The sequence below is a fragment of the Emydura macquarii genome, unplaced genomic scaffold (assembly GCF_026122565.2).
Source record: "Emydura macquarii macquarii isolate MOO-44397 ecotype Brisbane River unplaced genomic scaffold, CSIRO-AGI_Emac_v2 contig_2422, whole genome shotgun sequence".
NCBI classification, from domain to species: domain Eukaryota; kingdom Metazoa; phylum Chordata; order Testudines; family Chelidae; genus Emydura; species Emydura macquarii.
Genome location: NW_027132559.1, coordinates 6,492,015 through 6,505,028, shown reverse-complemented (window position 1 = coordinate 6,505,028; position 13,014 = coordinate 6,492,015). Strand labels below are relative to the sequence as shown.

The window sequence follows — 13,014 nt, the reverse complement described above, 5'->3', positions numbered from 1 at the left end:
GTCAGGAGCTCATGTGTTCTAACCCCAGTTCTATCTAGGGAGCAAGCCACTTGATTTCTTTGCCTCAGTTTCCTCATCGGTAAAATACTACTTCATTAATTACTTAACACTCAAGAATGTATTGAGGATTAGCTAACGGGACAGATTCAGCCTACGTTTACACAAGCTTCCTATGCCCTTAAAAGAGTGTCAGCGCTAGCATTTTTAAAAACAATGCTGTTTTTATTTTCTGGGTAGCTGGTGTTTTACCTGGATGGGGATGGCTAATCCAGGACATGCCAATTTCTTCTTTGTTTCTGTTTTCAGCAGATTCTACTAGTGAATATTTTCTCTCCATTCCTCAAATAACTTCTGATACTCTGAGCCCTGATCTACCACTATGGCACTCCAGTTTTACACCAAGATAACTATTGAAAGCAATGGAGTAACAGAGTCAGTGAATCAGAACCGCCATTATTTCCTTATCAGAAGCACTTAAATAGTCCACCTTTCTAATTCTTCGGAAACAAACCCACAGAAGGAGGATATCATCGCTCAGGAAAGTGGCTGTTTGCTTAGGGTAAACTAATTCTACCATGGTCTCATTTCCAATGCAAAGAGACAATGATTGTCTGAGAACTCACTTCTCTGGAACAGATGTGGGGCCTGATTTTCTTCTGCCCTTCTTCCATAATATGTTACACATGTGCAAAGTGAGTGCAAAATTCTATTGTTCTGACCTGGTAAAATGTTGCATCCATTTGGAATTGGTGAAAGAGATTATTTTATTAAGGCTAGGTCTACTCTGCAGACCAGTATCAGTATAACTACATCACTCAGAGGTATGAAAAATCCACCCCCCCGAGTAATTATACCACCCTAAACCCACGTATAGACAGTGCTATGTTGACGGGAGGTGAATTAACTACGCTAACAGGAGAAGCTTTCCTGTCATCATAGTAGTATCTTCCCTAAAGTGATACAGTGGCGCAGCTGCACTGGTGCAGCTGTGCTCTTGTAGCACTGTTTGTGAAGACAAGTCCTTAGAAAGAAGTCAGTCATAGGAAAATGTTGGTCCACAGCTTGAGGTGCCTTTCCCATCAGGCAACACAACCTGGAACTGCACAAAGTGAAAGCAAGTGAAGAATCCAGCCCTACTGAGTCCCAGCATCCTTGGAGTCTGTGGTCCTTCAGCTTGAATAAAATGGTTCTTTACCCTCTTTCTGCTAGGAAACTCCCCATTACAGCTGTTCATATTGCAAGATTTTGAAATCCAGGGTTTTTTTTTTTAATTTAATGCTATTATTATTATTATCATCAATCATCATCATCATCATTCACAAACAGTACTTCATGTTTTGTGGAGGTGTTTTTTCTACATCTAGAATGAAAATATGAATGAATTGGGTCTTTCAAGGTTTTACTAAGGCTGCACATAAGATTTACAGGGCCCAGGGCAAGAAGTGGAAGCAATGTCTCCTGCAATGGTTCACCCCCCGCACCCCCATCCCACCATCAAAGTCCCAGTCTTGTTATATACTACAACTCAGGTCTTTCACTTTGTCTCTGACACTCTCCCTGACCTTGGTGTTTTTTAATTTCCTCTTTGTCTCTATCCTCCCTTGCAGTTTTCCTTCTGCCTTTCAGGTCCCTGACCATTTTGTGCCATTATGGGTTTTGCCACATAAGGGGACTGTGACAGAGTGCAGGGAGTATGTGAGCCTGCACAGTGGTCACTTATCTGCTAATTAGTGCCCCAGGAGAAGCTGATTGGGTGGTAATTATCTGATCAGGCTGGTGGGCTGTCTGGGGAAAAAACTCACTTGGCCCCCCATCAGCCCAAGGCTGATGAAAGAGGCTCAGGAAGGAAGTGCAGGGGGAAGAGAGGGAGGAACAGGGCTAGCTGAGTCATACAGGGGCTTCAGAGTAGGGAGACCTCTGTGCCCCTCAAGTCCTGCTGACAGGGCCTGAGGCTTGGCAAATATTGTAAATAGAAGGGGGACTGTGGCGATATTGGTGAAGGGGAATTGAAATAAAGTTTCACTGACAGCACACCCGGTGAAGTCCATGCGGTTTCTGCAGGGAAGGGGACAGGGATGGAGACTGGCCCCTGTTACACAGGGTGACTTGTCTGGGATTGTGATTCCCCCAACCATGGTAAGAGAGGACCAGACAGGGGAAGTCGGTGCAAACTGTCAGAGTTCGGGTGATGGAGCAGACCTTACAATGGTTAGTGGAGCAACAAAAGAACACGCAGAAGGCTATGCCATTGTTCCAGGAATCCTACCAATCCCTCCTTGCACGGCAGGCTGAGCAGCAGAAGAGTCTGAGAGAGCTTATAAAAGGCACAAGCGTAGCAGTAACTGATATGGGATCTGGTGAGTCCCATGACCGAACACAGCACCAAAATTGGTTGCAGGGAAATAGTCTATAATTACTCTCTGGGAGGAGGAAGTTTAGGGTGGTAAACCCAGAGGGGGTGAAGAGCCAGAAAGATAGGAAAGGCTAAAGAGAAAAGCAGCAAGGTTAAAGGCTGCCACATTGTATTTCAAAAATAAGGAACTGTTTTCTTAGCACCTCTGCTCCACCCCTCCTCTCGATATTATTATTATTGGATTATAATTAATAATAATAAGCAGCACTCACCTACATTCACGAGGGGTATTTCTTGCTGCTTTTTGCAGCACTCAGCAACTCTTGATCTTGTACAGAGATGAAAAAGTAAGGGATGTCCCTTGTAATAAGGGACCGTTGGCAACCCTAACCTTGGCTGCTGATGAGAGGGCCACTGAGCTGGAATCCAGAGTGGAGGGCAGGCCCAGGTTCCCCTACCAGCCATTGAGAAGTGGCACAGACCAAGCAGTGGAGGACAGGCTGCCTGGAGTAATTCATGCTAGAAGACTGATACCCTGGAAGGGGGAAACATACGGAGTGACCTGGACAGAGGGCTAAGTCACAAAGAGGAAGCAGGAGGTCCTGGAGTGAAAGAGGAGCTGCACATTGAGAGAGAGAGAGAGAGAGAGAGAGAGAGAGATGAAGTGCCATCACAGGAAGGGGAGTTGACCGCGCAAAGCTAATCCTCAGAGTGACCAGGAGGCAGTGCCGCCTGGCTGTGAGTACAGCCCCGTCACAGGCACAACAGGCCCTCAATTATTTTTAGAAGATTTTCCAGTACTACCAGCTACACTGAAATCAACTTCACTCACATGAAGTCTGCATAATCTGGCTCTATGCAGATGAGGAAGATGAAATCCATGCCCAGCCTAGATACAAGGCACTTTCCCAAGACCACCCTTAGCCTGACCGACCAAACCAGAGCCAACGCAGACATCTTCCATGGTTCTCAGTGAGTGAATGACTGCTGTTCCTCCCATGCAGGCCCAAATGAAAGGCTCGATTTGTGTGAAGGGCCCTAAACCAGCCCTTTTGGCCATAAATGAATTTCACCCTATATCTGCAGATAGCTCGATCCTGCCTCCATTGAAGTCAATAGCAAAGACTAACGTGAGAAAAAGATCAGGCCCAATACATAAGAATTACAGCCAAATTTCCATGCCATCCCTCCCCACACCTCCCCACACACTTATTTTGATCACAGGTCCAGGACCATTTCTTAGATGAGTGTGCCAGCCTTGAAAGCATTTGCACTGGTCCAAAGTGTTTCTAGCCCAAGTCTACTGCATTCTATTCCACCTTAAAAATGCGCACACATTATTCTTGCTAGCAACTTGCTTCCCTCTCCCCACCATTCTTTTCAATTCCAACAGGATTCTGCCAGCTGTAGTCCCACAAGTAACACAAATTAGAGATTAACACACTATTCTTGTGAACACTTATGCAGATGCATATAACGAAACACATGCACAGGCCCATTGAAGTTAAGCATATATTTAAGTATTTACAGGATCAGAGCCTAACACTTTACACTTTTTGTGAATTGGGACTCAAGTTTTCAACATATAAAGCATTGGCATACTATAGTATAATACTAGACTATAGTACTAGCATACTATCTCTAGTAGTTCCAGAGTTGTTAGACCTTAAAACTAACTCTGGTCCTTTGGCCTAGCACTGCTTTTTTCGTACTAGTGCAAGAAAGAATGTCTAAGACTTGTAATTTTAAATTCCCTGGTTATATGCAAAATTATGCTGCAAACAAAAAAGTAAATTTTGAATTACTGAAGAAAAAATAACATGCCATTTTTACATTTTACCACTCAAACGACCAGATTTCTTTGACATTTAAAAAAATGCTTGCTAAGCTTTCCTTTTTAAAAGAAACCATGCTTATCCAACAAATATGACTGAGTTTAGACCTCTGCAGATCTCCCTTTTGTGACCAGTGGCGACTACAGTGATCAGACAGCCTTCTTAAACTAAAGTACTGTTTATTTTAACAGTTGGAAGAATGCATTTAAAGGACTTTAAAACAACGAACAGTCTAGGTACGTCTTACTTAAAGGCTTCCCATCCCATGATGGTGATCTCGGCAGGTCTAGCTTTTTCAGACATCCCAATGGGATACTATGTATTAGTCTGGTTCCCCTAAAAAACTAATCCACTTTCTTGAGAGAGTGTTTCTTTTCAAACCCACTTGTCTTTTGATCTGCTGTGTTCACAGGCCTTTTCCTGTCCTGGTTCAACCAGTTCTGTAGGTTAGCTGGAGAGGAAGCAAAATCTTTAAAGCTAGTAGTCCTTGGATTGTCCTTTAACAACTCTCAGGGGGAGGAGTGGCTTATCTTGAGCCCTTCTTTCCTTTCCTGCCTGTTCTTGTAGACATCCTGCAGCTGCATTAAACTAATATAGTCATACAGAAAACACCCCAACACACAGTATTAATAAATTATTACAGAGCAACTCCCAATGACTATTAGGCCAATCCAAATCCCATGAAGTTATCATCAGCAGTTCATAGTCATGTTGGAAGGACATATCAAGTGGGGTCCCACGGGAATCAGTTCTGGGTCTGGTTCAGTTCAATATCTTCATCGATGATTTAGATAATGGCATAGAGAGTACACTTACAAAGTTTGCAGATGATACCAAATCGGGAGAGGTTGCAAGTGCTTTGGAGGATAGGATTCAAATTCAAAATGATCTGGACAAATTGGAGAAATTGTCGGAAGTAAATGGGATGAAATTCAATAAAGACAAATGCAAAGAACTCCGCTTAGGAAGGAAAAATCATTTGCATGAACGCAAAATGGGAAATGACTCTCTAGGAAAGAGTACTCCAGAAAGGGATCTGGGGATCAGAGTGGATCACAAGTTAAATGAGAGTCAACAATATAAACATGGCTGTAAAAAAAGCAAACATCAATCTGGGATATATTAGGAGGCGTGTTTTCAGCAAAACACAAGTAGTAAGTCTTTCGCTCTACTCCGCGCTGATTAGGCCTCAACTGAAGTATTGTGTCCAGCTCTAGGCACCACATTTCAGGAAAGATGTGGACAAATTGGATAAAGTTCAGAGAAGAGCAACAAAAATGACTAAAGGTCTAGAAAACATGACCTATCAGGGAAAATTGAAAAAATTGTGTTTGTTTAATCCGGAGAAGAGAAGACTGAGGAGGGACATGATAGCAGTTTTCAAGCTCATAAAAGGTTGTTACAAGGAGGAGGGAGAAAAATTGTTCTTAGCCTCTGAAGATAGGACTTAAACTGCAGTAAGGGCATTTTAGATTGGACATTAGGAAAAACTTCCTAACTGTCAGGGTAGTTAAGCACTGGAATAAAATGCCTAAGCAGGTTGTGGAATCTTCATCATTAGAGATTTTTAAGATCAGGTTAGACAAATACCTGTCAGGGATGGTCTAGATAATGCCTGGCCCTGGCATAAGTCCAGGGGACTGGACTAGATGACCTTGCGAGGTCCCTTCAGTCCTACAATTCTATGATTCTATGGTTTTCAATGCAAATCTCTCCTTTTATTTTAATGGGAGTTGGATAAGGCCCTATATGGGGACTCTCTGATTCACACAGACGCTGATTCTGCAGTCAATGAGACTATGCTGAGAGTAAGAATTACTCATGTAAACAAGGGTTTACAGAATCAGGACTGCAACACCTACGCTCCCATAGGACACATTTTTAAAGTCGATTTCTTAATGAGAAAAAGGGAAAGTTAAGGTATTATACCAAGAATGTTCTGAAGCCAGAGAAACAACACTCTGAGCCCAAATCCTGCATCCCAGATGCAGACAAAACTCACAGTGATACCAAGGGATCATTTGCCTGTGCAAAGACTTGGCCCTCTTATTTAACGTAGCAGTTGTTAACTGTGCCATTGTTTTGGTTTTTGTCCTCACAAATAATGAACATAAATAATAGTCATTCAGATTATTCTAGGTCTTGTATTTCTTGCCCACTCAAAACTGTTATTGCAGTCAAGAGGTATTTTGGGTGCACAAAGAATGCAAAATTGGGCCCTTGATTTGTATTTCATTAGATGAAGACTTGAAGGTTGTCAAGACAACCCAACTGCAACCCCCTTACATTTCTGCCTTGATAGACAGCTTCTCATTCTCATAAATGTATCAGAACACTACTCGTGTGACAGGCTATTTTGCAAAGCTAGCTGTCCGCTAACTGAAAACATGTTTTTCTCCAAAGGTAGGTGGGCGTGGGGAAGGAGGTAGTCTGTATAAAGGGGGAAATGACACACTAAGGTCTAGGTTTTAGAGCACAGCTACATATGAGTGCCGAAAAAGTATCTTACACTCATAAAATGCTTTGCCTTCTGATCATTCAATATAATCAAACTAATTTTGAAAAAATTTGAAAAAAAAAAAAAAAAAAAAAAAAAAAAAAAAATTATAAAGGACAGCATCCAAACACAAAAAGGCAAAATCCAAAAGGCCAGCATTAGAACTAATTACAATAATTTTGTATAGAAGCTCTACTGATGTTACGGGAATGTGATACTCTAATATATATTGTTTAGAAATACAGTACAGATGAAATTCACCCCAATGCAAAGAACCCCCCACAAGGCCAATTACATCATATAAACCCAGTTTTGTGGGTTTACATGGGGCCTAGTATGTTCCATTGGCCCTGTGCACTGGGATAAACTTCATCCCACTTGAAGACAAAATTATGGTTCAGATCCTCTGCTAAGCACTGGTTCCAATGGGCCAGCAGAATAGGGAATCAGCCAGCAGAAAGTACCTTCTCCCTTCTCTTGGTGCTGGTTTTATGCCTGTACCAATCCCAGCAGAATTTGGAGCAGCCTGCAATTGCCTCTAAACTACACCAGCTGGCAAAGTCATTGGTCAGTAGGGGATAGCTGGAGTGCAACATGCTCCAGCTGCACCCCTGACAAACCTCTTCTCTCCCAACACATCCCTGGACAGGAGGCTGCAGAGATGGCATGACCACGAACCATTCATGCAATTTCAGTGCCTCAAAGGTATTTTCCAGTGCTGCAAGAATCCTCTGCTGCAGTGATGCAGCCAGTTTCTCTCCTCTGTGCTGCTGGGGTCATGCCAACAGAGCAGTGTGTGCGCCAGAATGTGACCACTTTATGAATACAAATATACATGGATACATATAGTTATGAAATTATACCACTTGAAGCTCAGAGGGGGTTTCCACTCTCTTTTCCTTACCCCTTCCCATGCGGGAGGGAGTGCCAAACTTTTCCGTTTTCTTTCTTCATCATGTCTTCAATTAGATCTGTATTCCACTGGCTCCCTTCGTTTTAAGTCGTACCCATTTACAGTATGTTCGTAAAAGAATGAGCAGCAAAAACACCACCTGGGGCACATACAGTACTAGCAAAGCTATTCAACGCTTGTCACTTCACCCAATGAGTTACATCCGTTCCAGGTTAGAAGCAATTTCCCTTATTTTGCAGTGAGAAGCATACTGAAATCCACACTCATTTCCTAGCTGATAGTAACAAAAGCTTACCATTTACCAGGACACTCCACTTAATATTTTTTTAAATGCCTGAAAAAGAAATCCCTCCTATCATCTCCTTTTATTTTTTCAGAATCTTGTGTAAAGCATTTGGTTTGAATCCGTGGTTTGCTCTGGGGTTTGTGCTACGTGCTAGGCACTCAAGAGGCATTTAAAATAATGTAAGCTCTTGAGAGCAAGGACTCTCCCACACTGTGCATGTGTACAGGACCTAGCACAACGGGGCCCTGATTTTCAACGGGACCTCTAGCTGCTACTGTAATCTTGAAAATATTTTAGTCTTTTATAGTAATGAGCTGAATGCTCTAAATAAAGTCCATTTCACTACATTACTGATGTTTGGTAGCTCTATTTCCCCCCTCCACCATCGTGTTTTGTTCTTTAAAAATGCCTTAAAATACACTCCAATGAAGATCTGTTGACAGTACCAAGTCTGCTTCTAGTGATACAAAATGTCCATTCTCTCTCCCTCCCTCCCCCGACTCCCTGCTAAACAGAGAGATTTTTGCATTTATAGGAGCAAATTTATTATTCTGTACGAATTTACAGTAAGCACTGAACGGAAAAATGCTTTGAGAGAGATAACAGTTTGTGCAGGACAACAATAGGCGTGACATCATAATCAGATCATACCACGACCTCAGCCAGTCCTGACATGTCCTGCACTGCATGGGCCATGAAGTCTGGCGTAAAGCCAAAGTGCAGGGAAGCTTTAGGGTTACTTTGCACCACTCTAAGGGCACAAAGTGACCTTAGCAAGGCTGAGGATATGGTCCCAATGCTGTTAGCTGAGCATCTGTCACAAGCAAAAAAGTTAAATAACCTTAGAAAACAGATTTTTATTTTGAGTTCTATTGCTGAACATGCAGTATAATAAATCAATGAACTGCACAAAGAATTTCTAAGATACAGCCTCACTTAATTATTCACAGACTTGCAGATCATCGAAAAAGTAGATGACTGATCATTGTCTAAATGGAGTAACTACTGTGTTTAAGTACAGCATGAAAAGACATATTGTAAATTAATTTTTTAATGTTAGTTTTAGGGAAGTACTGTGGATATCCAGGAAGTGCCAGCAGTTAAGAAGGAAATCGTATGCATCCCCACACTGAATACTGATGACATGATGCAACAAACTCCTTACATCTTCAGTTATGTAGGACTTAAGCCTTTTTGACAAAAATTGCATTTCTTATTACCCTCTTTTCTTCCACCTTTTTAATAATTAGTTTATTATTAATTACTAGATGAATTATTGTAAGTTATTATTTAAATCAGCAATGTTGAATCATGGAGCTAACTTATATTGATGCTAAAGACATTAACCCCCAGATGTTTGAATCTTTCAGCTATATTCTTTACTGCTTTTATCTCTCACTGTGGGTCTTGGTTGCACTACGTGTCCCACATTTGGCCCCTCCAGTGATGGGGAAGTAAAATAACCACAGAGACGCCCCCTGGTTTATCGGGAAGGCGAAGGAAAACACTCTTCTCTCCCTTCCTTTGTACGTGAACTCCCTTTCCTCCTTCAAATTCTTTCTTACATCCCACCTTCTACCAGAATCCACAGTCTCATGCCAACCTCATTTAACAAATTAACAAAGCTAACAGAATGGGATACATTGCGGTATTTACATCACAGCCCTGATAGAAGGTGTGGGGTGCTGCCCTGCTCCAGGGGGAGCACTGGAGACACTCAGGAATGCATTCTCTCCACCCGGACTTGTCCACGTGAAATAGGGGGCTGGATCAATTCCATCTCTAACCCATCCCTCCTCCCTAGTGCACCAGCCCTGCTACACAAGCGGACACAGAGAAAGGTGGGGGGCCATGACCTCCCCTCTTCTATGCTCCTCCCTGCTCCCTCTTCAGAGTCATGCCCCTGAGGGGCAGAGGCACTGCTGCAGTAAGAGGCCACTGGCAGTTGCGTATGGAGGGGAGAGGAGGCATCTTGCGATAAGGGGTCATCATCATCTGACCCAACAAGTATGGTGTCTTGCGATACGGCATATGGAAACCTATCTTTTTTCCCCACCCTGCTTGAGGCCATAGTGTACCTCAAGTTTGTAAGCTTCTTGGAGTAGGGACCATGGGCCAAATCCTCAGCTGTTGCAGTCACCGGAGCTATGCTGACTTACACCAGATGAGCAACTGGCCAATTTTTGCTTATGGGGCTTGTATAAATATTAGGTAATAAATAATTTCTTTACAATAAAATATTTGGGGGAGAGAAGATCTCACCCCAAAAGACAGAAGTATCCTGCTTTAATTCAAAGGGGAGTCTTTTTGTGTAGTGAGCACCATGGGGAGAAGAGTTGGGCTCTGCAGAAAGACTTCCTAGCTGTGTCTAGGATTTACATATCCTCACTCCACCTTGAACAAGCCACCCACCACGAAGTGATCAAACAATCAGCTTGGCTCAGTTTTGTTGCAGAGTTTCTTATTCAATAATACATAAATATATCAGTTTATATTACTTTTCTAATTAATCTCAACTGTGGGCTCCTCTGTAGTTAATTTACTCTGATCAAAGTACTTAGTACATTTTCAAAATGTTAATAATTTTCCATCAGAGTGACAAAAGTTACCAAAAGGTTCACCATTAAATTTCTTCCATTGTATTCCTAATTCCTTTTATGGGTTGCTTAACATCAGAAATGTATTCTAAAGCACTTCTTCTCTTACATTATCCACTGATAAGGCAAGACAAGTCCCCAGGACAATGTTAAGTGTCTGAAATAGGTAATGAATGCTCTATCTAGACATGAGATACAGACAAAACTGTTCATATCCTCAGCTCCACTCTCTGCTAACAGTTCTGAAAGAAAACTGAATAGTTGTGTATAATGACTTGCTTTTGTTTCATTAAGAAGAAAAGAAACTTAAGTAGCCTTGTCTAAATAGAGAGCATAATAAACTTAAAAATCCTACTAACATCTGTCTAAGGATTAAAATAACATTCTATTTATGGGTTGATGATGAGCACATCCAGGAACTATTCTTTCTTGCCTGGCAGAAGGGATAAACATAATAAACCGGTAAACCACATACCTAGTACATATGTATTACTCACCTGATGGAGCTTCTCCCAGAACACAGGTCCTTCCTCCATTTTTCTTAAACTTGGTGGAATGTACCAAAAGCAAATGTTTGCATACTCTGGCTGAGTAAGAGAAAAAATTATTGCTTATTTCTCTCATGCTTATGTGTCACATCATACTCATTAGAGCAGGTCAAAAAGTTCTATTTTATATCTGTGAAAAATTTCAGCCAAAATGTTTGAGCTTGAGGTTTTTGATGAAAAATTTCTAATCAGATTGAAAGGGTAAAAAGGTGGGGGGGAAGGGAAGCAGACAGAAGGTGGGCATTTTGGCACAATTTCAAAATGAAAACTTTAAATTTTGATTTTTCCTTAATTTTTCATTTCACATGAAAAAAATTGAAATGTCATCAATAATAAAAGCTGAGGCCCCTGCTGCTCAGCACAGTCTCAGTAAACAGGGATCTACACCAATTTACTTCACTATGGAGTAAATTGTGGGGGCCGGGGAGGAGGAGGGGGAGTTATCAGTATAGCTGGTTGAAAAGTGCCAGTTGTTCTGCACTGGAAATTTTGGGGTAGAGGGAGAATGGTGGGGAGGAAATGGTTTTATTTATTTATTGAATTTTAAGTAAAGAAGAGTCCACTTTAAGGACAGAAGTTTTAACTAAAAAATTCCAACCAGCTCTAGTTCTTAGTCATAGTTCTGGCATGGGTGGTCCTTTTGTAACCCTACCCATTGCCATACAAGAGGATTACTCAAACCATAGGTCCTAATGCCTACACAACCCTAGAAGCAAGGGCAATGGATAGATTGATTATGTGAAATACGGACAATATTATGTGGTTTAACACTTCTGTGCATCAGACATTTACAAAGTTTATTTAAATATGCACCCAAAATATAGACTGGCATTTGGCAAACATATAAAATCACTTGTATGGTGACCTACCTCCAACAGAAGCTGGAATTCCTCTCTTTTCTTAATTTCCTCTACTAGGTATCTGCAATTAAACATACAGTGTTTACGAGATGTCACAAATGTATAGTATATGCAGGTAGCAAAAAATTGTCTTGGATATCTCTAGATTTTTTAAGAATGAAAGAGCTTAAAAATAGTTTCTATCAGTTGTGAATACAACAGCTCCCAGCAACCAAAAATAAGTGAAGACTGGAGCCACCTGGTGAATGATGGTGTCCGGTGGTTCTCAACCTATTTACCATTGTGGGCCACATATGCAGCTCTCTGTATGTTATATGGGCCACATCCACACAAAATATATACTACCTGTATGGCCCTGAGGATGTCACATGGGCTGCAGCTGTGTGCTGATTGGGCCACGGGTTGAGAACCACTGGTGTAGACCAAATGCTGCCCGCAGGCATGGGCTTTCAGTGGGAGCAGAAATTGGCCCTATTTGTAAAATAATTGTGAGCTGCACTGATCCATCGATATAGCTTCCTCTTCCAACACTGAGGGCTTCTTTACACTTAAAATGCTACAGCGGTGTAACTGTACCAATGCAGCTGCGCCACCGTCACACTTAGTGAAGACACTACCTACATCGACAGAGTAGGTACTCCACTGCCCTGACAGGTGTTGGCTATGTCAACGGGAGGGCTTCTATACACTGTCTACACTGGAAGTTAGGTTGCTATAACTGCATCGCTCGGAGTATGGATTTTTCACATCCCGAACAACAAAGTTATACGGACATAAGTTGCTAGTGTAGACGAAGCCTGAGTTGTTCTCCATTAAATACTCATAATTGCTCACATCTCATTTCACTTCATTGCCACTTCTGACATTTGTCTCAGTCATGCCATTGTCACCAGTTCTCTTACTCTCTCCTATTCTTTAGCAACTTGCACCAATGCACTGGGCCTCTCTCCCAGCAATCCCCAGTATCTTCACAGTTCCACTTTTACACAATAGTTCATATTGAACAATAATCCCTGGGCATTCTACGGTAGCAATGCACTAAAATAAATATTTCTTCTCTCTTTCACCAGCAGCAGAAACACACTAATGTAATAAGCAGAAATAGACCTGAACCAAAACCCTGGA

The 13,014-nt window shown here is 41.8% G+C and overlaps 1 protein-coding gene across 2 annotated transcripts in view; it reads right to left on the bottom strand.

The window, feature by feature from the left end:
* GADL1 (glutamate decarboxylase like 1) overlaps positions 1-13,014 on the bottom strand; it is a 116,949-nt gene that overhangs the window by 25,422 nt on the left and 78,513 nt on the right. For both annotated transcript variants that reach the window (XM_067561847.1, XM_067561848.1), the window contains exons 13-14: positions 11,899-11,950; positions 10,979-11,068 (exon numbers count right to left, since the gene is read on the bottom strand). In XM_067561847.1, coding sequence (XP_067417948.1) covers positions 10,979-11,068; positions 11,899-11,950 — 142 coding nt within the window. The remainder of the gene's footprint in view (positions 1-10,978; positions 11,069-11,898; positions 11,951-13,014) is intronic.